At 36.6% G+C, this 23,017-nt stretch overlaps 1 protein-coding gene across 1 annotated transcript in view; it reads left to right on the top strand.

The window, feature by feature from the left end:
* The window catches only part of IL1RAPL1 (interleukin 1 receptor accessory protein like 1), a 1,253,736-nt gene that overhangs the window by 669,417 nt on the left and 561,302 nt on the right, over positions 1-23,017 (top strand). Inside the window, exon 3 of the mRNA XM_017672859.3 lies at positions 2,398-2,677. Coding sequence (XP_017528348.3) covers positions 2,398-2,677 — 280 coding nt within the window. The remainder of the gene's footprint in view (positions 1-2,397; positions 2,678-23,017) is intronic.

Genomic DNA, 23,017 nt, shown 5'->3' on the forward strand with positions numbered 1-23,017 from the left:
CCTTGAAAGTGTTTCAGCCTTTTTCACCGGCAGCGATATCCTCTGTGACAGCTGGTCTCAGTTATAAAAACTTGATTCCAAAATTGTACTGTTATTCATGTTGTGATAAAACAAGATTATTTCATGCTTATCACCAGAATTATCACTGTTTAAAATAAAATCCTACCTAGGATTCACTTCATTCAGTGGGACACATTGACAAAACTGTGTTGATAACTATCACATGTAATTCATACAACCTTGACATCTCTGTTTGTGTACAGTTCTGTCATCCTGATGATGTTCAGGAAGCTTCCAGCACATTTATTGTAGACAGTACCTAAATGCAAGCCTTCAATACAAATTTTTTACCAACATTTGGTCATTGAAATTAACTAAATTGAGGAATGTTCTGAAATCAAAAATACTTTTATTAGGAAACAGAACACAATGGTGGTAAGGGAGAGAATTCTAGAGTCAGAAATAGCTGGGTGAGAACCACAGCACTTCCACTTATAAGCTGGTGTTGAGTTTCTTCAATTGTAAAATTTATTTTTAGGTTTCCCTCTTGTTAATCGGTAGCAAAGTTAAACCCAGATACCTGCAATACTCAGATGCTGCTGCTGTTAGACGTGTATTCACTTGGTTTCTTTTGCTCGGTATTTGTATACTGTGAGCTGTGTCAGATTGCTGATCTTGCTAGATGCTGAGCACCCGCCCTCCCTGAGTGGAAAATCCACGAGTTCTCTGTGATGATACTGCTGGTGATAAACCTGTTCTGTGGAGACCTGTTGTTTTGTGTGCGTGTGTGCAGAGGGAGGAGTGATTTCGAAAAAATGGTGTCAAGATGATATTTGGAAGACAGTGCTTCTAGGAAACCCAGAAACCCAACCAGTCCCCACCCCGATCAGCCCCATTTTCCTCCGTGGTTTCTACTTTACATTTCCCCCTGATACTTCCAGAAATCAAAACAAAGCGACTGTGTACCCTCGTCTCTTGCTGTGCAACCACTACTAAAGCTTGACCCACTTTTGTTGTATTTCATTTTGCCTTGTTTGGCTGAAAAACATTTATTCCTGATTTTTTCAGTGTGGATCCAGTCAGAGAGAAAATATACACACTGTTTTGAACAAGGAAAATTTATATAAAGGATTGTTAAATGGTAACAGGGTATTGGAGTAATAAAGGGTTGGGTAGTAAGAAAGAAGGAAAGACGTATTCGTCTTCTCAGTCTGTCATAATAAAATACCATAGACTAGGTAGCTTACACAGCAGAAATTTATTTCTCACAATTCTGGAGGCTAAGAAGTTCAAGACAAAGGTGCTAACCAATTTGGTTTCTGGAAAGAGCCCTCTTTCTGGCTTAGATGACCACCTTTTCTTGCTGTGTGCCCATGGCGTCTTCTCGGTGAGCTCTTGGAGGGAAAGAAAGAAGATAGCTCCCTGGTGTTCCTTATAAGGGCACTGGTCTCTTCGTGAAAGCCCTGCCATCATGAGTTCATCCAGAGCTAATTCTCTTCCGAAGGCCCCACTTCCAAACACCATCACATTGGGGGGTTAGGGCTTCACCATATGAATTCGAGGAAGGCACAAACATTCAGTCCATAGCAAAAGAGAACCATAAAGAAAAAGAGAATGGCTGCCATTACGCTATGACCGAGATAGGGCACCGCAAGGGTCAGCCCTCATCCTCCCACCCCCAGAGCTGAGATGCAGACCTTACCGAGAAAGTACATGGATTACCGAGGGGCAGAAGTTACTCAGGTGTCACAGTGGCAGAACTTGTTGGGAATCTGCCCTCTAGAATTTGACAGACTCGTTTTCTAAGGTACCTGGGAAAGTTGTTCATGGGAAGGTGTCTCAGCTAAAGTGCTGCTAAAATATCCTCAAGCTGCTGGCTACTGTGCCCTGCAGGCGCTGGGTAACAGAGAAGCCCACTGCAGGAGAGCCGGGTGCTGGAGAAGCTTCACACAGGACAAGAGCCTGCCAAGCAAGCACGCTGGAGCCGGGAGCAAACTCCTTTCCTCCTGCAGTGTCTCTCCAGCACCCTTTTCTAACAAAGCTTCAGTGTTAGCTAGGAAAGGAAAACTATTTCAAAGGCTCAGATGCATTTTCAAAGGACAGGCAAAAAAGTGGACTTAAGAGTAAAAAGGCAATAAACCAATACCGCCACCCTGATACAAACCAAGAACAGATACCAGCAGAAGCCAACCAAGTGGCAGATACATTGTTTGTTAGGGTAAATTGCTTTCCAGTGCCGTTTTGAGTTTTATCCATTGCTTCATCCTCTTTACCTAAAGTAGCATCTAGTCTAAAATAGATGCTGAATAAGTATTGGTTGATGAATAGATGAATGAATGAACTTCCTGCTTCACATTTTTCTCTAATGCTCTCTCTCTCTCTCTCTTTTTACTATAGCTGATGGATGCACCGATTGGTCTATCGATATCAAGAAGTACCAAGTTTTGGTGGGAGAGCCCGTTCGAATCAAATGTGCACTCTTTTATGGTTATATCAGAGCAAATTACTCCCTTGCTCAAAGTGCTGGACTCAGTTTGATGTGGTACAAAAGCTCTGGTCCTGGAGACTTTGAAGAGCCAATAGCCTTTGATGGAAGTAGAATGAGCAAGGAAGAAGACTCCATTTGGTTCCGGCCAACGTTACTACAGGACAGTGGTCTCTACGCCTGTGTCATCAGGTAGCTTTTAATTCTTTTCATGCTGAAGCAACTCAATCACATGCTGCTTTCCTATACTTACATTTTGCTGCTCTCCCTTTCATCTAAAGGTATTGTCTCAATATTTTTGGGTGTTGCTGCCTTCTAAAATTTAGAACCTAAATCAAAAGGATGGGATTGAAATTTATATTGAGACATTATTTCTGGCTTATGGAGAAAAGAAATACCATCTGGGTATCTACTTACGTTGCCAGAAATTACTAAAGACTATGAAATAAAATTTATAGAGGAGGTGAAATATTGCAAATAAAATGTAAGCAAAGACTTGCAGAAAGGATGCATAGTTTATTGCTAAATGGGTTGTAACATTTTGTTATTGCCCTTCACAGACAGATAGAGCCCAGATACCTCTGGTTCACACACATCTGCCAAGATGATTTAGGTAATGCATGTATGTGCATAAGAAGGGGAAGGCAGCATTGCCATGTTAGGGAATATGAAGGCTTTGTTCCAAGTTACTTTGTTAACTAAAAGTGCTGGGTCAATACAGTATTTTCCTTGGTCCCTCAGGGCCAATACAAAAGTTAACAACAAAGTCTGGTCCTTTTTCCACAAAGAAACTCATCACACATCCACACATCTTTGTCCACTTGTGGAAGAGACATATGTAGTCTGCTTAATGATAATTCATTGAAACAGTATCCATGTAACACATTGGCAGTTAAAGATCTCAGTATAAGTATTTAGCCCTTCATGAATTGTGAATCATATCCTATATGAATGGTTGTGGATGTCATTAAACTATAAGAACATTGGCAAAAGAGGGTATAGACATATATAGGGTGTGTTTAAATCTATTTCTTTGTCTTCCTGCACGTCAACTTATTGAGAGAAATAAAGCTGCATCTAATGCAGTTGATTCTCAATTTGGAGAAAGTCGCAGAATCACCTTGTCTTTGCCAAATAAATATTTGACTTCCACTTCTGCACTCTCACTGGCAGCTGTCACTCCTCTGTCATAAAGATCATGTCTCCCCCTCAGTGTCACCTGTAAGAATTACCTTGATGCTCAATCACAGCTACAGGCATGTTAGGACATTAAAACAGGTCAAAGCCACATGAAAGTTAAACACAAATATATCTTAACACTGACAACATGTAAGTCAGAGTTAATTTTGGGAAATACAAATGAATGCACATAAAGTTGTGCTTGGGAAAAATGTTGAAAGGATTATGAAAGAAAAAATCCATCATTCCTTTGGCAACTCTTATTCTTGTCTTTAGGGTCTCCCAATCCTTTTATACTCAAACATAACTTAATAGAAAAGTAGAGGTTTTGTAAGGGCCTTGATGACTAACTGCCATATGAGCACAGTTGCAGAGTACTGTTTGGACTGACTGCTCTCACTTGACTAATAGTAATTTGATTTAACTTTACATATGCTGTATTTCTTTAAAAATTTATTATTTCTGATTGTTCATGTATAGGGATGACTCTTCAGGATAGGCATGTGTGTCCTCATTTATGTAAATTAGAAATTGAGCTGTAGGCCCAGTCTAGCACTTAATTTCGCTATTTATTGCTGATGGGAAAATAATGATGCATTCACATTAACAATCTGAGTTTCTAAAGCACTGAGGTTGTAGGTCTTTGATGTGTTTAAATAAACACTGTGATTCAGTGCTGAGAGATTACATTAAAATGTCCCTGAGTTTATACTTGCAATAGTGAATGACAGGTTGAAAAGTTTCAAAAACAGTGGCAGTTGCCGTATGTTCATATGTCTACATTTTAATGGAAGGTGAGACTAAGAGACAAACACCTTCAAGTTTTATATGTGTCAAGTGGCATTCTAGAGGAGGTGATGAACAGCAGGAAAAGATACTTTTGTCACTGGAACTCAAATATTTCAGTTGATTCGAAGCTAGTGTTGTTGATATGGCTCCCTTTTCCAATTTGGAGAGTGGTTCTCAACATCCTTATAAACAGCAGTTTACATAGCATGGCTTCGTGTTGATGTGGAGGGAGCTCAGGGCTGTTACTGAATCACGGACATTTTAGTGCATTGTTAGCTATTTGGTCACAAAACTGTCACCATTAGTTTTTAGATAATCCACTTGCAAAGTGGAAAATGTTAGAAGTTTGAAAATGTTAGCTCCAACTCAAAGGTTCTGTTCTAGTCTTTCTGCTAAGTGTTCTGGATGTTAACTTATTAGTGAAAAGGTTTAACAAACCTTTTAATGTATGACTAATTTGAATTTATACCTACATATGCATAATTAAAAGGTGTAAATAGTAGAAAAACCTAGGATTACTATCAGTTGAATGAACAAGAGCTTTCCTACCCCTTTTCTTAGTATGTCCTTGGGACAGAACAATACCATATACTTCTTTGTTAAATTCTACCTGGTTTTTTATTCAGTTTTCTCCTAGATATTTTTTATTTTTACATGAAAAAAGTAAATGAAGGAGGGCTGTGTGACAATACCTTTTCATTTCCTTTATTGCCATTTAAAATAATAAGTTGACTTTATAAACAAATAACATTTTCCTGTAACTTTGGCTCCTGATGCTTTAATCTTCCTATTCAGAGTTCCACCCTATCAGCAGTTTCATATGCAGAGCTAGCTGGTGCTCGAGTGACATTTTAATGCTCCCCAAGTGGTAGCATACTAACTTGTTTGGAGCCCTACTTTTTTAACTAAAATTTTTATTTTTAAGGTAATTGTAGATCTGTACTAAGTTGTAAGAAATAATAAAGATCCCATGAGTCCATTACCTGGTGTCTATCAGTGGTAACATTTTGCACACATATAGTATGGTATCACAATCAGGTCATTGACATTGATACAGTCAAGATACAGAACAATGCCATCACCTCAAGGAGACCGCCTTGTCCACATCTGCCTTCCTCTCCACCAATCCCAAACCCCTGGCAGCCACTAATCTGTTCTTCACATGTATTTTTCATTCAATTTAGGAATGTTATATCAATTAACTCCTACAGCATATAACCTTCTGGAACTGTACTTTTTCACTCAGCAGAATTCCTTTGAAATCCTTCCAAGTTTTTGCATATGTCCATAGTTCATTTCTGTTTATTAGTGTTCCATGGTGTGGACAATACCACAGTGCTTATTCATTCACTGAAGGACAGCTGCATTGTTTACGGCTTTTGGCTATTTAAAACAAAGCTCCTATGAATGTTCATTATGATTTCTTATGAACATAAGTTTGCATTTTTCTGGAATAAATGTCTTAGAGTGAATTTAGGTTATAGGGTATTTGCATGTTTAGTCACATAAGAAACGGCCAAACTATTTTCCTAGAGTAGCAATACCTTTTGACATTCCCACCAGCAATATATCACTGATCCAGTTTCTCTACATCCTTGCCAGCAGTTGGGATTGTCCTTATTTTTCATTGTAACCATTTGTGTATCATAGCTCACTGTGGTTTCAATTTGCATTTCCCTAGTGGCTAATAATGTCTAACATTTTTGTGTACTGATTTGCACCTCTATCCTCTTCAGTTAAATATCTGTTCGGGTCTTTTGCCTCTTCTATAATTGAATTATGTGTGTTCTTACTGTTGAGTTTTGAGAAATCTTTATATAGTCCATATTATAGTCCTTTTTTGGATATGTAGTTTGCAATTATTTCCTGCCAATCTCTAGTTTGTCTTTTCAACCTCTTAACAGATCTTTTGCAGAGCAAACATTTTAAATTTTGATTAGGTTCAATTCAACATTATTTTTTCCATTTTTGGGTCATGCTTTGGTATGAAATATAAGTACTCTTTGTCTAGCAGTAGATCCTGAAGTTTTTCTCTTGTTTATTTTTTATTAATTTTCTTTGTTTAAAGGTTTATTCCTTTACATTTTACATTTGCCTGTGATCCTTTTGAGTTAACATTTGTATAAGGTGTAAGGTTTATTTAGGTCAGAGTTTAGCTTTTTGGATAGGTGTCCAGTTGCTCTAGCACCATTTGTTGAAAAACCTGTATTTCCCCCATGGAACTTCTAGTGCACGTTTACTGGGCATGTTTGTGTGAGTCTGTTCCTGGATTCCCTCTTCTATACCTTTGATCTGTGTGTCTGTCCCACTGCCAACACCGCTGTGTGTTGTTTAGCATGCCTACATAGGACTAAATATCAAGTAGAGTGACTCTTCCTTCTACTTATCCTTCTTTTTTCAGATTGTTTTAGTTATTGTGGGGCCTGTTTCCTTCCATATAAATTTTAGCATAAGCTTGTATATGTCTATAAAAAACCTTTCTTGGAATATTGATAATAATTGCATTATACCTATAGATGAATTTGAGGAAAATTTTTATCTTTACTCTGTTGAATTTTCCAGTCTATGAACGTGGTGGGTCTCTACCTATTTATTTATTTATGATTTCTTTTTTTAATTTCTTCATCTGCATTTTGTAATTTTCAACATATGAACCCTGTACACATTTTGCTGAATTTATACCTAAGTATTTCATTTTCTTTGGTGTGTTTGTAAGTGATAGTACTCTTTTAACTTAGTTTTCAACATGTATTCAGCGTTGTTAGTACTGTTAAAAATGTGATTGATTTTTGTGTGTTAATTTCTTTCTAAACACAATTTTTTCAAATGACATATCTGTAATATATATCTAGTGCCTTTGGCCGAATCTGAATTTTTCTCTTTAGAGACTTTTTTCATACTGAAATACATATTAAGCATTTTAAAAGATACTTAGTGGAATCCATTTATTCAGTCTTAGCCACTTAACACACATCTGATCACTAAGTAATATGCTAGTACGAGAATTACAAAGATTTAAAAAATAGTTTTTATCCTCACTTAGATTACAGAAGAGAAACTAAGTGTCCAGTAAATTGTCATAGATACTATGGTCATAGTCTACTATAGTAGAGCCCCCCTAAGATGGAGTAGCCCCATTCTTCCTAGTCCTCCCCCTTACAAGTAAAAAGGCTGGATATAACACCACAAACAAGCATAAGAAGTCTGTGAAAGGTGGGAGAAGGATTGTCTAGGGACCAGGGGACTGCAGGAATGACATGACCGCAGTGCTTCAGTGCTGGCAAGGCCTGGCAGGGAGCTAATCTTCCATCACCTGCCTGGCAGAAGCAGGCAGCAGAAAAATGATCCCCCTGCTAGAGTGGGGTTGGTACACCTGATTGTGTGTGATCATCCTCCACCCATACAACTAGGCAATAATTTATTCCTCTGCAGGAATAGTGTCACTGGGGCCCAGTGCCAGCCTGAGCCTACACCCCTCTCTCAACTGGCATCGTGGGATGCAGTGGGGAGAAGAGCTCCCACCCTCAATAAGGCAGAGTGAGGTGGTGGGAGTTAGGACTAGCAGTTGGTATCCAACTCCCTTCCCTTCCCCCACTGGTGTCACTGGGACCCAACAGGGAATGAGTTTACCCCCTGACTGGAGCCAACAAGACAGCATGCATCAATGCCACACTTCCAGCAGGTGGGTGTCAGTAGGGCTGAAGAGGACACCGAGCATACATACCCACTTGGCCCTCATGTTAAATTTCAACAGGAGGATTGCCTGCTTTAAAAAAAAATTTAATTGGATCCACATTTTCATAATACCTAAAATGTGCAGGATACAAAAATAATACTGGTATTACCCTGAGTCAGAAAAGTCACAACAGGAACAAGAAAAGATAATCAATAGATACTCACACTGACATGAATCAGGTATTGGAATTATCTGACAAGGATTTTAAAGCAACCATCATAAAAATACTTCATCAAGTAATTATAAAATCTCTTGAGTTAGGTGAAAAAATGGAAAATACCAGCAAAGGAATATATCTTTTAAAAGAGAAACAAATGGAAATTAAGAAACTGAAAAATACAATAGCCAAAACACTTGTTGAATGGATTTAACCACAGAACAGAGATGATGAAAGACAGTTTTTATGATTTCTTTGCTACTCTTGAAATTTTGCTTGCAAAGGCCAAAGAACTTCAAGTTGCCAGGTTCTCTGGGATTCTCTTTGTTTTCTTAACACTGACCTGTACCACTACAGCTCAGTACATTTCCATAGGATCCTCTTTGAATTTTCCTTAAATTCCAGTATTTACTGGAATTTTGTTTTCAACTTTATCCCTTCATCTTTCTACATCAGTTGGTCTCAACTTTAGCTGCATATTGGAATTAGCTGGGGACCTTTTAAAAACTACTGATGTCTATGTACCACTCCAGATCAATTAAGTCCAAGTATCAGATGATTCTCTTGTGCAGCGGTCTTGAGAATCACTGCTCCCTGATCCATCTTCATTCCAATAGTTTCATTTATCAACTATTTGATGACTTAAAAAATAATTCCAAAAATTTCGCAATCACTAGAAGTATATTTTCAGTTTCCTAAATAATCCTCTTTTCCTGTTTTTCCAAGAGACACAGAGAATTCAACAATGTGTCAAAATCTATTTCAATATCTACTTTGCAAACCTGTCTCCTCTTCAGATGCTTCTGTCCTTTCTGAGTAAATAGCGCTACTGTCATTCCAGTAGCTCTAGCTAGAAAATTATCACTTACCTTTGTTTCTTTCATATTCCTTATGTCATCTGAATTGGTTACCAACACCTGTCCAGTCTACCTTAGAAATGTCTTTTGATCTCATTCTTTCTTGTTCATACTAATTTCCACCCTCCAGGTAAATGCAGTGCCATCCTGAGTGGTTGCCCAGCCTCCAGGTTTTTCCTATTTTACTTACGATTCCACGGTGCTGCAGAATTATATGTCTACAGCAGAGATATGTCATTTCTCTATGTGAAATCTTTGGTGGGCCCTATTGCCCAGTAAAATGAAGTCTAAAGAATTTGCTTGACAAAAATATTCCTTTCCAGCCCAGCTTCAGCCTTTCATTCCAGACTTATTTTGGCTGTGTGTCTCTACAGACACCTTCTGCTATGTTTTCACCATTCTGCCAGCTGTTTGCATATTAAGGTATGAACTTCCTTGACTTTTTCAATCTGTGTGCCTTCATCTGAAATTCCATTTCTTCACTATCTGAATAATACATAGTTATTTCTTGAAGAAGAAACAGTGTATGTTTAACACTTTTCTACCTTTCCAAAATTGCTCCAGAGACAGTGCTTTCACTTATCTATTGTGGGGAAAAACACCTGATAATTAAATCACATAAAACAACAACTGTTGTATTTGCATATGGTTCTGCAGTGTGGGCTAGATTGCTGGGTGGTTCTTCTGCTGTCTTTGTCCATAGTCACTTGAGGCTGGAATCAGCTAACGTGCATGCTTGGCAGAGCCTGTTTCTCTTGCCAAAAATTCTCAGGGTCTTCCTTTCTTTCTCCACATGAGCTTTTCAACTCTCTCTCCAGCAGGATGGCCAGAATTTTTATGTGATGACTCAGAATGTCTAATTACTTATCAAGCATCTGCTTGCATCATGCTTACTAATATCCCACTAGCCAACTCTAGAGCTGACCCAGGAGGAGACTTTACAAGTATTTGAAAATCATGAGGAGTGGTTCATTGGTGGACCCACCAAAATAACAGTCCAACAGAGTCTAGCTTTGGCCCTCAATAATTCATATTTTTTACATATGCACAGCACAGTCACTCCATTACTAAACCCCACAAAGTCTTATTTTATTGTGGCATCAGGACCAGGCTAAATGTCCAGGATCTCATTATCTAAATCAGTTCTGGATGTGAAAGAGGTTCTTCATGATTAGTTCCCTGAGTGCAACTACTCAGGAGTGGTTCCTCTTAATCCAAAGCTCTGTGAGCTAAAAAGACACATTATCTAACCCTCACACACCCAGCATGCAATGGTCAGACCGGATAGGATAACTAAACAGTGCTATTTGGAATTGGGGGTGGGCAGGTAGGAATGAGAGATACAGAGCAGTCACTGGCCCATAGCCATTCTAAAACCCAGCTGAGCACATGTCACCAGTTCCTTGATTAGAGCCCAGTTCTGTTTATTGGGAGTGGTTTTCTGTGGCTCTTGGGCCCATCCTCTTTTTTCCATAGGAAGCTAAGGGCTCAGAAACCTCTTTTTAATTTGAACTTTATCTGTCTCTTTTACAATAAACTGATATGATTCCTTAAACTGCTGTTAGCTGTTTACATACTGAATTGTAATCAACTCTGTTAAGTACAAGTCATGCCCACAAATATCTCTAAGAAAGTTGTCTCACTTTGGTGTTCATTGTCAGGGTGCAGGAAGACAGTACATGTAAGATTCTTAGATACCCCTCTGCCTAGCTAGTCTTAGGGAGTGCCTCATAGACTCTCCTAGGTTTGCCTCACAGACCTTAGCTACCTTCTTTGGATGATAGAGTATGCATTGCATCCCAAACTTATTATCACCAATATGTTTTTTCCCTCAGAATCAATGTGAGATTTTGTTTGTCACAGAAAAGGCGCCCAAAAAATAGTTACTGGATGAAATAATTAGTGATTAGGGTTGATGTTCTTAAAATACCTTGTAGAAAATACTTCTGTCACCAAAGTTACACCATTTTGTCATTTCTATAGTTTTCCATGAGAAAATAAAAGAATTCTGTATCTTATAACATTATCTCTTTTCTGAAACTAACACAAATTATGAACTGTTTATTCTACATCATGATTTTTAGTATTCCAAAGGACAGTTTGTTTTGTTCTCTCCCTAAAATAGCCCCTCCCTGTCACCAGGTGGGAGTAGAAAGTAATAATATCTTGGGGCCTAAAATACCTACAAGTAACTGTAGTATAAATAATTTAAGTCATTAGTTTTAATATGTGTGATAGAATGTAATTTTAATATTTATTATTTTATGTGATTATTGTTTAAAAATCAAGTTATTCTTGATTCAAAGGATAAATAGTTTCATCATCATTTTAGAAAGTCTTAAACATTGTAACCCCAAGGAGTGGTCATAATTTGTTCTGGGCAATCAAAGCCTATTTATATATAAATGTTTTATATCCTACCCAGAGATTCTAATGATAATATGCATATGTGTTCCATGGACCTAAAGTAGTTTCACAATCTTGGTTTCTTAATTGTTATACTTCCTCTCTTAATTGAAACTGAAATATACCCTTGAGACTATCAGCTGTAATTTATAGGGTATAAAAATGCAATTAAACCTACAGTGTAGCTACTCCTTAAAAAAATCCATACACAATTGAAAAATCTTTAAAATAAGGTTTCAAGTCTGAATGCAGAGTCTCTTATGGATGATAAATTGAAATTGTAGAAATGCGTATTAGGCATTCTTTCTGTATGCTTTTGGTAGGAACATGTTTTTTGCCATAATAGGCTTCAAAGAGATTTTCCAGTTTCATAATTGTGACAGTGCATGGAGATCATGCAGAAGTGTAGATCAACCTAGAACAGATACAAAGTTTAGCCTTCTTTCCTTGTCTGAGACATGAAGGTGTTTTCTAAAGGATCCAACTATTTTTTAAAAACTATGTTCTAAAGGATCAAACTGTTTTAGCCAGATTGCTGTCTTTCTGAATGCTTTTTCAGCAACAAACCCAGTTGTTGGATGTAAAAGCCAAGAGCTGTGTGAATGCCTATTCAATTAACTGATTTCTTTTAACCATCTGGGAAATGCATGTCTTCAACATGACAGAGGATTTTTTTTTTTTACTCAGAAGATGAAGTAATTCCTGCTGGAGTGATGATGGGATAGTTTGTTAGATCACTGAATTAAGAAAAGCTCATCTTGTCATTCCAAGTCCTATAAGAGAAAAAGTGTTAGAGAAAGCTTTGAAATCAATGGTGTTATGTTCATGGAAGACAGATTTATAAATTTTCTCTAAAAAGCATCAAATTAATATGGGATAGGTAGGCTACTAGAAAAGATACATTTATAAAATAATTAGGTACATTAAGTTTAATTTTGAGTTCTTATATATTCCTTTTATTTTTTCCATTTCAGGTAAAATGAATCATTATGAGCCCTTTTCAGTCATGGATATAACATGTGTATTTATCATATTTCACAAACATTACTGAACATTTATAATATACCATAATTGGTAATTATCATGAGGAAAATTTTTAATTGCAAACAATATGTGCCAGGTAGGCAGGTCATGGACAACCCAGCCAAGACGTTGTTGGTGGTTATGCTTCTGTACTGTGATTATTATTTTGAATTTCTAAAAAAAATTCTCCAAAGTAAAGCTAACTGCAAATGTTGGTGCAGTGGGTGAAGATAAAATGAGTAGGCCTGATAAAGTAGTAATAGATCAATAAAGTTTAGAATTAGTGAAAAAGTTCAATATGAGGCTAAGATTATCCAAGGCTCTTTCTAAGTCAATAATATTGTGTGTGGTTCCCAAATAAAGAATATGAACAGTAATCTCAGTGAATATAGAGAAGACAATAAAGGGACTGCTTGTTCTTAGAAGAGCTTATGAATGGCCTGTGATTTGAGTAGTACTTTGAAAAATAAACAAACACATGGCTGGTAAAAATACAATGGAGAAAGGTTTCTTTGTTAGGTCTCATGAGGACTAGTGCAACAGAAGTTAAATAATGATCTAGAGTAGGGGTTGGCCAACTTTTTCTCTAAAGGGCCAGATGGTGAAAATGTTAGGCTTGCAGGCCATAGAGTCTCCATTGCAACTGTTCAATTCGGCTAATGTGGAAAGACAGAGCCATAGATGATATATGAACAAATGGTGTGGCTATGCTCCAATAGGACTTTATTTGCAGCAGCAGGTGGTGGGATTATTTTGACATTGCGGGCCCTACTTTTCTGAACCCTGATCTAGAAAATGTCTTGCATTTTATGTAATAGTAATGACAACAGTAGAAGCTGCTGTTGTAATTAAGAGAAAAAAGCCTCGGTCTATTCCTGATAAAGTGAAAAGATGACTTTTGTTGGAAAACGCGGTTTTGTACATGATGGTGGGGAGGATAGCTGTAAAGAATCTAAGACAGATCCTCATACTTAAATGGCCAGAAAGTGTAAAACAGGGAATGGAAAGCTGAAATCAGTTTTTCTGGAATTACCTTGAAGCAACTGTATGAATGTTTAGAGAAAATGGAACATGGAAAAAAGGCAAGTTTTTATAATTGATGTGTGAGTCAATGGGGATTTAACGGTTAGAGTATTAATTGTAGAAACAGCAAGGAAAACAAGATTCAAGAACACTTCCAGAAGTTAAAAATACATTATGGACAATGCTTGATTAGAAGTGCATAATTGTATGTTCCTATGGGAAACAAAGGAAAAAAGAATAGCAAAAGGTGCATCTTAATGCTTTTCCAGAATAAATCTAAACTTTTTCTCCAGAAATCCTCAGAGTTTTGAAAACTGCCTTGACTTTAATCGATTACATTAGTAAAGCCACGAATAGAATTACCCCATCATTACTCCCCAACACAGCATTTGAAAAAATAAAGAAAGAGGTCTGGGGTCCTTTCTAGGTTCTCTGTCGGTCTATGTATTAGTCTCTTTTTAAAAATTAACTGAAGTCCATACTTTACTCAGTATGTGTTTTCCTTTAGATGATTAGCATCTTTTCTTATTGAGATAAAAAATATATATAACATTGTATTAGTTGCAGGTATACAATATAATAATTTTCTTTTTGTATATACACTATGAAGTAATCACCACAGTAAGTCTAGTTACCATCCTTTACCATACAACTGACCCACTTCTCCCATTTTGCCCATCCACTGAACTACCTTCCCCTCTGAAAACCACCAATCTGTTTAATGTATCTATGAGTTTTGTTTTGTTTGTTCATTTATTTTTTAGATCCCACCTATAAGTGAAATCTTATGGTATTTGTTTCTCTCTGATTTATTTCACTTAGCATAATATCCTCAAGGTCCATCCATGTTGTTGCAAATGACAAGATTTCCTTTGTTATGGCTGCATAGTATTTCATTGTGTGAGTGTATGTGCACACACACCATATCTTCTTTATCCATATATCCATCAGTGGACACCTAGGTTGTTTCCACACTTTGGCTTTTGTAAATAAAGCTGCAATGATCAAGGCTGCATATATCTCTTCAAATTAATGGTTTTGCTTTCTTTGGATAAATATCCAGAACTGGAATTTCTGTATCATATGGTAGTTTTTAAATTGACTTTATCCTATTTTTGAATTTTGGAATAAGTGCCATACTGTTTTCCCTAGGGGATACATCTATTTACATTCCCACCAATAGTGCATAATGGTTTCCTTTTCTCTACATCCTCACCAACACTTGTTATCATGTGCCTTTTTGATAATAGCCATTCTAAAAGATGTGAGGTAATCTCTCATTGTGGTTTTTATTAGCATTTCCCTGATAATTAGTGATGCTGAGCATCTTTTCATGTGTCTGTATATCTTCTTTGGAAAATGTCCATTTAGTTTCTCAGCTTATTTTTTAGCAGAACTTTTTGTTTTTCTGCTGTTAAGTCATACGAATCCTTTATACAGTTAACCCTTGAACAATATGGGGTCTACTTATACACAAATATTTTTTTTCCAATAAATACATTGGAAACATTTTTGGAGATTTATAACAATATGAAAAAATATTTTTTCTAGCTTACTTTATTTTAAAAATACAGTGTGTGTGTGTGTATGACTACATGTAGCATAGAAAACATGTTAATTGACTGTTTATGTCATCAGTATTCCAGTCAACAGTAGGATATTAGTTGTTAAGCTTCTGAGGAGTCAAATTATACATTAGTTTTTGACTGCATCAGGGTCTCTCCACTTGTAATGCCCATGATGTTCAAGGGTCAGCTCTACATTTTGGATATTAAACCCTTATTGGATATATGATTTGCAAGTATTTTCTCCCACTCAGTATGTTGCCTTTTTATTTTGTTGATGATTTCCTTTGTTGTGCAGAAGCTTGTCAGGTTGATGTAGTCTCCCTTGTTTATTTTTGCTTTTGTTGCCTTTGTTTTTAGGGTCACATCCAAAAACTCCACATCAAGACTAATGTCAAGGAGCTTACCAACTATGTTTTCTCTTAGGAGCTTTATGGTTTCAGGTCTTCCAGTCAGGTTTTTAATCCATTAACTTTTGTGTATAGTGTTAGATAGTGATCTAGTTTATTCTTTTGTATGTGTATGTCCAGTTTTCCCATCACCATTTATTGAAAAGTCTCCCCTTTCTCTATTGTATATTCTTGGTTCTTTTGTCATAAATTAATTGACCTTACATGTGAGGCTTTATTTCTGGGCTCTTCATTCTTCTTGAGTTTATTGAGGCTTGTTTTGTCCTATCATGTGATCTGTCCTGAAGAATGGTCCATGTTCACTTGAAAAGAATTGTGTATTCTGATAATTTTTCATGGAATGTTATATATAAATCTATTAAGTCCATCTGATTGAATATATCATTTAGGCTGGTGTGTCCATATACTGATTTTCTGTCTGGATGATCTATCCATTAATGTCAGCAGAGGCATTAAAAGTCCCATTATATTATTGTATTTATGTCAGTTCTCCCTTTAGTTCTGTTAATATTTGCTTTATATATTTTGGTCCTCCTATGTTAGGCACATATATATTTATAGTTTTTATATCTTTCTGGATTAATCCTTTTATCATTATGTAGTATCCCTTTTTGTATTTTATTACAGTATTTGTTTCACAGTGAATTATGTCTAATATGAGTACAACTACACCAGCTTTCTTTTTAATTTCCATTTGCATGGAATATCTTTTGCCATTCCTTCACTTTCAATATGTGTGAGTCCTTACTTCTGAAATGAGTCTCTTGTAGGCAATGTATAAATGTATCTCTTTTTTTAAATCCATTTAGCCAATCTATGCCTTTTGATTGGGGAATTTAGTCCATTTACATTTAAAGTAATAATTGATATGTATGAACTTACTACATTTTGTTTTCTAGCTCTTTTTGTAGTTTTTCCTCTGTTCCTTCCTTCTTATTCTCTCTGACTTTGTGGTTTGATGAATTTTGTTTAACTTTTTTGACATTTATTTATTTATCTTTTTAAAATTGAAATATAGTTGACATGCAATATTATATTGATTTCAAGTGTACAACATAGTGATTCAACAATTACATACATTATTAAATGCTCACCCCAACTAGTGTAGTTACTATCTGTCAACACTGAAACATGATACAGAACTATTGACTATACTCTTTATGCTGTACTTTCATCCCTGTGACTAATTTATATTATGATTGAGATTTTGTGCCTTTTATCCCCTTCTCCCATTTCACCCACTCATCCCAACCCCCCCAGTGACAACCACCAGGTACTTCTCAGTGTTCATGACTCTGTTGCTGTTTTGTTCATTTGGTTCTGTTTTTAGATTGGACATGTAAGTTGCATCATAAAGTATTTGTCTTTCTCTGCCTGGCTTATTTCATATAGCATAATACCCTCTAAGTCCACCCATGTTGTCACAAATGGCAGAATTTCTTTCTTTTTTTATGGTTGGATAATATTCCAGTGTGTATATAGACCACATCTCCTTTATCCATTCATCTATTGGTGGACACTTTGGTTGCTTCCATATCTTGGCTATTGTAAATAATGTCACAATAAAAATAGGGGTGCATATATCTTTTCATATCAGAGATTTTGTTTTCTAAGGGTAAATTTCTAGAAGTAGAATTCCTGGGTCATATGGTATTTCTATTTTTAGTTTTTTGAGGAACATCCACACTGCTTTCCAAAGTGGCTGCACCAGTTTGCATTCCTACCAAGAGCATAGGAGGGTTCTCTTTTCTCAACATCCTTGCCAATACTTACTATTTCTTGTCTTTTGGATAGTGGTCATTCTGACTAGTGGAAGGTGATATCTCATTGTGGTTTTGATTTGCATTTCCCTGATGATTAGCAATATGGAGCATCTTTTCATGGGTTTCCTCACAGGTCTTATTTGGAAAAATGTCTATTCGGGTCCTCTGCCCATTTTTTAGTTGGGTTATTTGGGGGGATTTTTTTGGTGTTGAGACATATGAGTTACTTATATATTTTGGATGTTAACCCTTATTGGATGTATCATTTATGAATATATTCTTCCATACTGTAGGTTGCCTTTTTGTTTTGTTGATTGTGTCCTTTGCTATACAGAAGCTTTTTGGTTTGATGTAGTCCTACTTATTTGTTTTTGTTTTTGTTTCCCTTGTTCAGGGAGACGTGTCCAGAAAATATTGCTCATGCTTATATTCAAGAGATTTTTGCCTGTTTTTTTCTAAGTGCTTTCTGGTTTTATGACTTGTATTTTTAGGTCTTTAATCCATTTTGAGTTTACTTTCATATGTTTGGATTTCTTCCTCATTTTTCTTTTGTATATTTAATACAAGCTATTGCCTTGTGGTTGCCATGGGGTTCACATGTATCATCCTATATGTTTAATAGTCCATTATAAGTTAATAGCAACATAAATTTGAACACATTCCAAAACTCTACATTTTTCTTGCCCCCACGTGTTTTGTTTTTGAAGTTACTTTTTACATCATTATATTGTAGTTTAAGTTACTTTTACAATTTTTCTATTTTAACCTTTGTACTTGCTTTATAAGTGATTAATCCACTACCTTTGCTATACATTTACCTTTTCCAGTGAGATTTTTTTACTTCTATGTGTTTTCTTGTTATTATTACTATTTCTTTTCAGCTTAAAGAAGTCCCTTTAATATTTCCTATAGGGCCAGTTTAACAGTGATTAATTCCTCTATCTTTTGCTTCTCTGGAAAACTTGATTTCTCCTTCAAATCTGATAGATAACCTTGACAGCTAGAGTATTATTGGTTAAAAAGGTATTTTTTTCCCTCTCAGCACTTTGAATATTTCATGCCACTCCCTTCCAGCCTGCCAAGTTTCTGCTGAGAAATCTGCTGTAAGTTAGCTTCAGTGATTTATTTTTTTTCTTTTTTCTTTTGTGTTGCTCTGCCTTGGTAAGTTCCACTGCTTCTAGCTCCCTCATCTATTTTTCCTTTTCATCCAGTCTACTGGATTCTAGTTTATTTTTCAGTTCAGTTATTATATTCTTCAGCTCTGTAACTTCCTATACTTAAGTTTTCTGTCTCTTTATTGAAAGCCTCACTGTGCTCATGCCTTATTCTCTCCATTTCACTAAGCATCTTTATAACCATTACTTTGAACTCCTTATAAGGTAGATGACTCATCTCCATATCATATTGTTGAGAGTGAGCCAAAAACTGCCTTTGGTGAAAGGGGACGAATCTCATTTTGCACCTAGTTTCAGGCTGATTGGTTGCCAGACCCTCGTGAAATAGCTTTTAAAATATGCAAATATATACAATGCTATGGGACCACAATTGTCATCCCTGCTAGCCTACAGCCCAGGAGATCTGGAGGTGTCCCCTGGGTGACAGTTGGAAAAATCAGGGCTCCAATGGAGTGCATAAGCTCCTTTCTGGGAACTCTTGTTGAGGTGTAGCAAGGCCAAGGGGGTGTACAAGGATGGTGTCTCCCTCCTTTGCCTCTAGGTGTATGGGAAACCTAAAACCTGTTTCTCAGACTGAAGCTCCAGGGTAAATAAATAGGCTTTTTTCACAGAAAAACTGGGGTTATGATTCAGTCTGATGTCTGTACAGTGCCCCGGGGTCAGGGGAGGGGGGTGGCTTGCCAGGAACTGTCTTTCTGTTTGTTACAGTCTCATGGATCTCTGGAACACCAGCCCTTTTGGCCACTAGGCCAGGTGATCAAGGGGTATCCCCTGTGGGGATTGTGCACACCTGCTGATTTTTAGCAAGGCGGCTGGAGAGTTTTACAGTCAGGTCAAGCCAACCAGCTGCAGTGGGGCCACAGGGGAGCCTGGGGCTGAGGCAAATCTGCCCCATACAACAGGGTTGTGTGGGAGCCCAGGACTGGGAGGGCCCTCCAGCTGCCGCAGGGCTCTAGGGGTGTACAGTGTTGGGCAAGCCCGCCGGCCACAGTGGGGCCGTGGGAGAACCTACCAATGCTGACAAGGTGTAGTGAGAGTGCAAAAATGTCACCTGCCAGTGACCCCTGCGCCCCCTGAAGATGCTTTGAGATTAGCTAATGAATCTCCTTCACATGTGGTCCAGGTGCTTTCTAAACTGCTGCTTTTGCACTGTAGACTCTTAGCATCCTAAGGGCAGAGATTTAGCATCTTGTTCATTTTTGTATCTCTGTTACACATATAACCAGTGAGATATGAACAAAGAAAAATCTTTTGATTAGTTGTCACAGTTTGGGGATAGGCTGTTTTTTTTAAGTTATTAAAAACTTTTTTTAATACATCTGACAAAACATTGTATAAATTTAAGTTATACAACATGTTAATTTGTTATTTATATATTGTAATATGATTGCCATCATACCGATATTTAACACCTCTATCACATTACATAATTATAGTACAATGTTGTCTCTTCTCATTATACTGTGCCTTAGGTCTGCATGTCTTATTTACTACTCATTGCAGATTTGTTCCCTTAAATGTCATCAGTCTTATCCCCCACCCCTCGTCCATTGCTAACCACCATCAAACTCTTTTTTTGTTATATGTGTTTTGTATACACATTTAAGTGATATCATATAGTACTTGTCTTTTTCTGACTTATTTCAGCATACTGTGCTCAAAGTGCACCCATTTGTTGTGAATGGCAGGAAACCCTCATTTCTCATGGCTTACTAATATTCCATCTTATACACGTCCCATCTGCTCTATCCACTCATCTATTGATGGGAATTAGGTTGTTTCCATATCTTGGCTACTGTGAATAGTGCTGCAGTAAACATGGGAGTGCAGATATCTCTTTGAAATCCTGTTGTCATTCTCTTTGGGTTTATACTTAGAAGTGGAATTTCTAGATTGTATGCTAGATCTATCTTTAATTCTTTGAGGAACCTCCATATGGTCTTCCATAGAGGTTACACCAATTTACATTCCCACCAACAGTGTGTAAGGGTAGAGGCAGGCTATTGTATACAACAAGAATCTTAGAAATAACAGTTTAAACAAGTTTGTTTTTTTAAAGAGAAGTTTAGATATATGCAGCTAAGAGCTGATACAGTGTCTGCTTAATTGTCTAGGCTTCAGGTTTCTTCTGTGTCCCCACTGCAATAACCCTATGTTATGGTCCTCTTCCTTATTTTCCAAGATGAAGCTCCATGCATCATACCGATGCTGTTATAAGCAGCAAGATGTAATAAAAGGAACAAAGATCCTTCCCACCATTAACATCAAGTCCCAGTACCTACATTATTTCTACTTACTTCTCATAGGCCAGAATTTGTTCACATAATTACCTCAAACTGTAGTAGTGGCTGAGATACATAGATTTTATTAGTAGTACCTATGTGCCTCATAATAATTCAGTAGGTCTACTACTGAGGACTTTAAATTCATTTCCCTAGAAGAAAAACCCAAGACAAGGATTCTTGTGCAAGTGATCTACGGAGGGAGTGCTCTCAGGAATAAACCTACAGGGGAAAAAGCCAGGCAAGATGTGTTTTCAAATGTCCGATCTCAGCCTGATCCCAGAGTGGCCTATGGAACAGAAATTGCACCAACAGAATTTTCCTGCCTTGCATCAGAGCACCAGGGTACGAGTGTGGATCTTGATCAGTCAACACCCACAGCAGCTGAGAGATTGGTACAACAGCTGGTAAAGAAATTCTGAGTGGGATACTGAAAGCATCTGCTACACTGGGAAAGGAGAAACAGATATTGAGGGAAAATTAATAACCATTTTTGGTAAGAATCATCCCTCCATGTATCCTGAAATGACCTGATATCCTGTTATTGTTTTGTACTTGGTGAACCACATGTTGAATGAGTAATGCATATTCTTGAAGACCCTTCTGTTTGTTTTATTTATATAGTTTTTCTTTTTTAAAATCTTGAAAAGATTAAGAGATATTAATATTATCAGTACCACCATACCTGCCCCAATGTATACATATCCATCCTGCCTTCAATAGCTACTCCCTCTGCTCAGATTCTATGTCACACTCACAAACAATTACAGAATTACTTCATCAACATTCCTGAAGAGTTGGCTGACCAAATCCCTGCTTTTTCAAATATTTCCAATTCTGGGTTCCCAGAAAATGTCTCATTGTCTGATAAATGAACAGACAGCTGGCTTACTATGATTAAGATACATACACATTTCTTATATTCATCTTCCATAAATCTCTTAGGTAAAGAATCAATATGACTTTTCCTATCAGTTTGCTGAAGCCTAAATTTATGCAGGTTTTACAGTGGTGTTTCTGGTTCTCAGAAAGATCTCCATATAGTAACTCCTTCATTATACAGAATCTGAGGTTATAAAACAAAAACTTCGAAGAGATAATTGAATAAGCATTTAATTGATTTTGTTATATGTTGCAATTATAGATCTGGAACTATCAATTTTTTCCCATGAAGGTCATAAAAGATAATTCTATAAAAGAGTCAGGGTCATGGAGTGAACAATTTATATTTGAAGTCTGGTCAAATGGCTTAAAGAAAATGTTTTGTATTGTCCTAAAGCCAAAAAAAAAAAAAGAAAAAAATCATTCCAAAGCAATATCGCATCATTAATTATGCTTCATATTATAGAAAAGTAGCTTAAACAAGACAGTTTATTCTCTCATTTTAAAATAGTTATGAGACAGAAATTCCTGAACTTTTATGATAGTTTTGGGGTTTGGAAAGGCCAGGCTGTGATGCTTTTACTCTGCTATACTTAGCATGTGGCTTCCATCACAATGTTACTCCATGGTCCTAGTAAAACAGAACTGAATTAATTGCTTTTAAATAACCACAAGCAGATCTTAGCCTTTGTTTTAAAATGGTAATGTCAAGCCATTCTTGGCTATTTCTTAGAAAATATAAAGTATTCTAGACATATTAGGTCTTATTTAGCCTAGAATCATGTAATATAAGTGAGGAAAGGATATTAGACCACAAAGCTAACATTTAGAAATACTGAAAATCAAGCTGGATCCTCTGATTACATAATCCCTGACACTAATAAAAATTAATTTATTTAAAAGAATTTATAGTTAGGTGATATATATTAATAATCTTGATCTTGGTAATCATTCTACAATGTACACATATATCAAATCATCACATCATACAATTTGCATATATATAATTATTCATAATATATACAATTATTTCTGTATAAAATTTTTAGAGATTTTGTAATTGACTTATTTTTTGATGCTTAAAGCAGACCTCCTCTCTTTCCTTCAGATAAGTAAGGTTTTTACACAGTTACCATTTCAATTCCTTTTTGATGGCTATTGTATTTGAGGAATGATTACTATACTCTGACAACAAATTCTCACCCCACCTATCCTAAATATTGAGGCTTAGGCTGCTTTTCTCATCTTGACTCAGTAAACCAATCTACTAAATGGTAGGCCAGTC

Source organism: Manis javanica, chromosome X (genome assembly GCF_040802235.1).
Source record: "Manis javanica isolate MJ-LG chromosome X, MJ_LKY, whole genome shotgun sequence".
Lineage (NCBI taxonomy): Eukaryota > Metazoa > Chordata > Mammalia > Pholidota > Manidae > Manis > Manis javanica.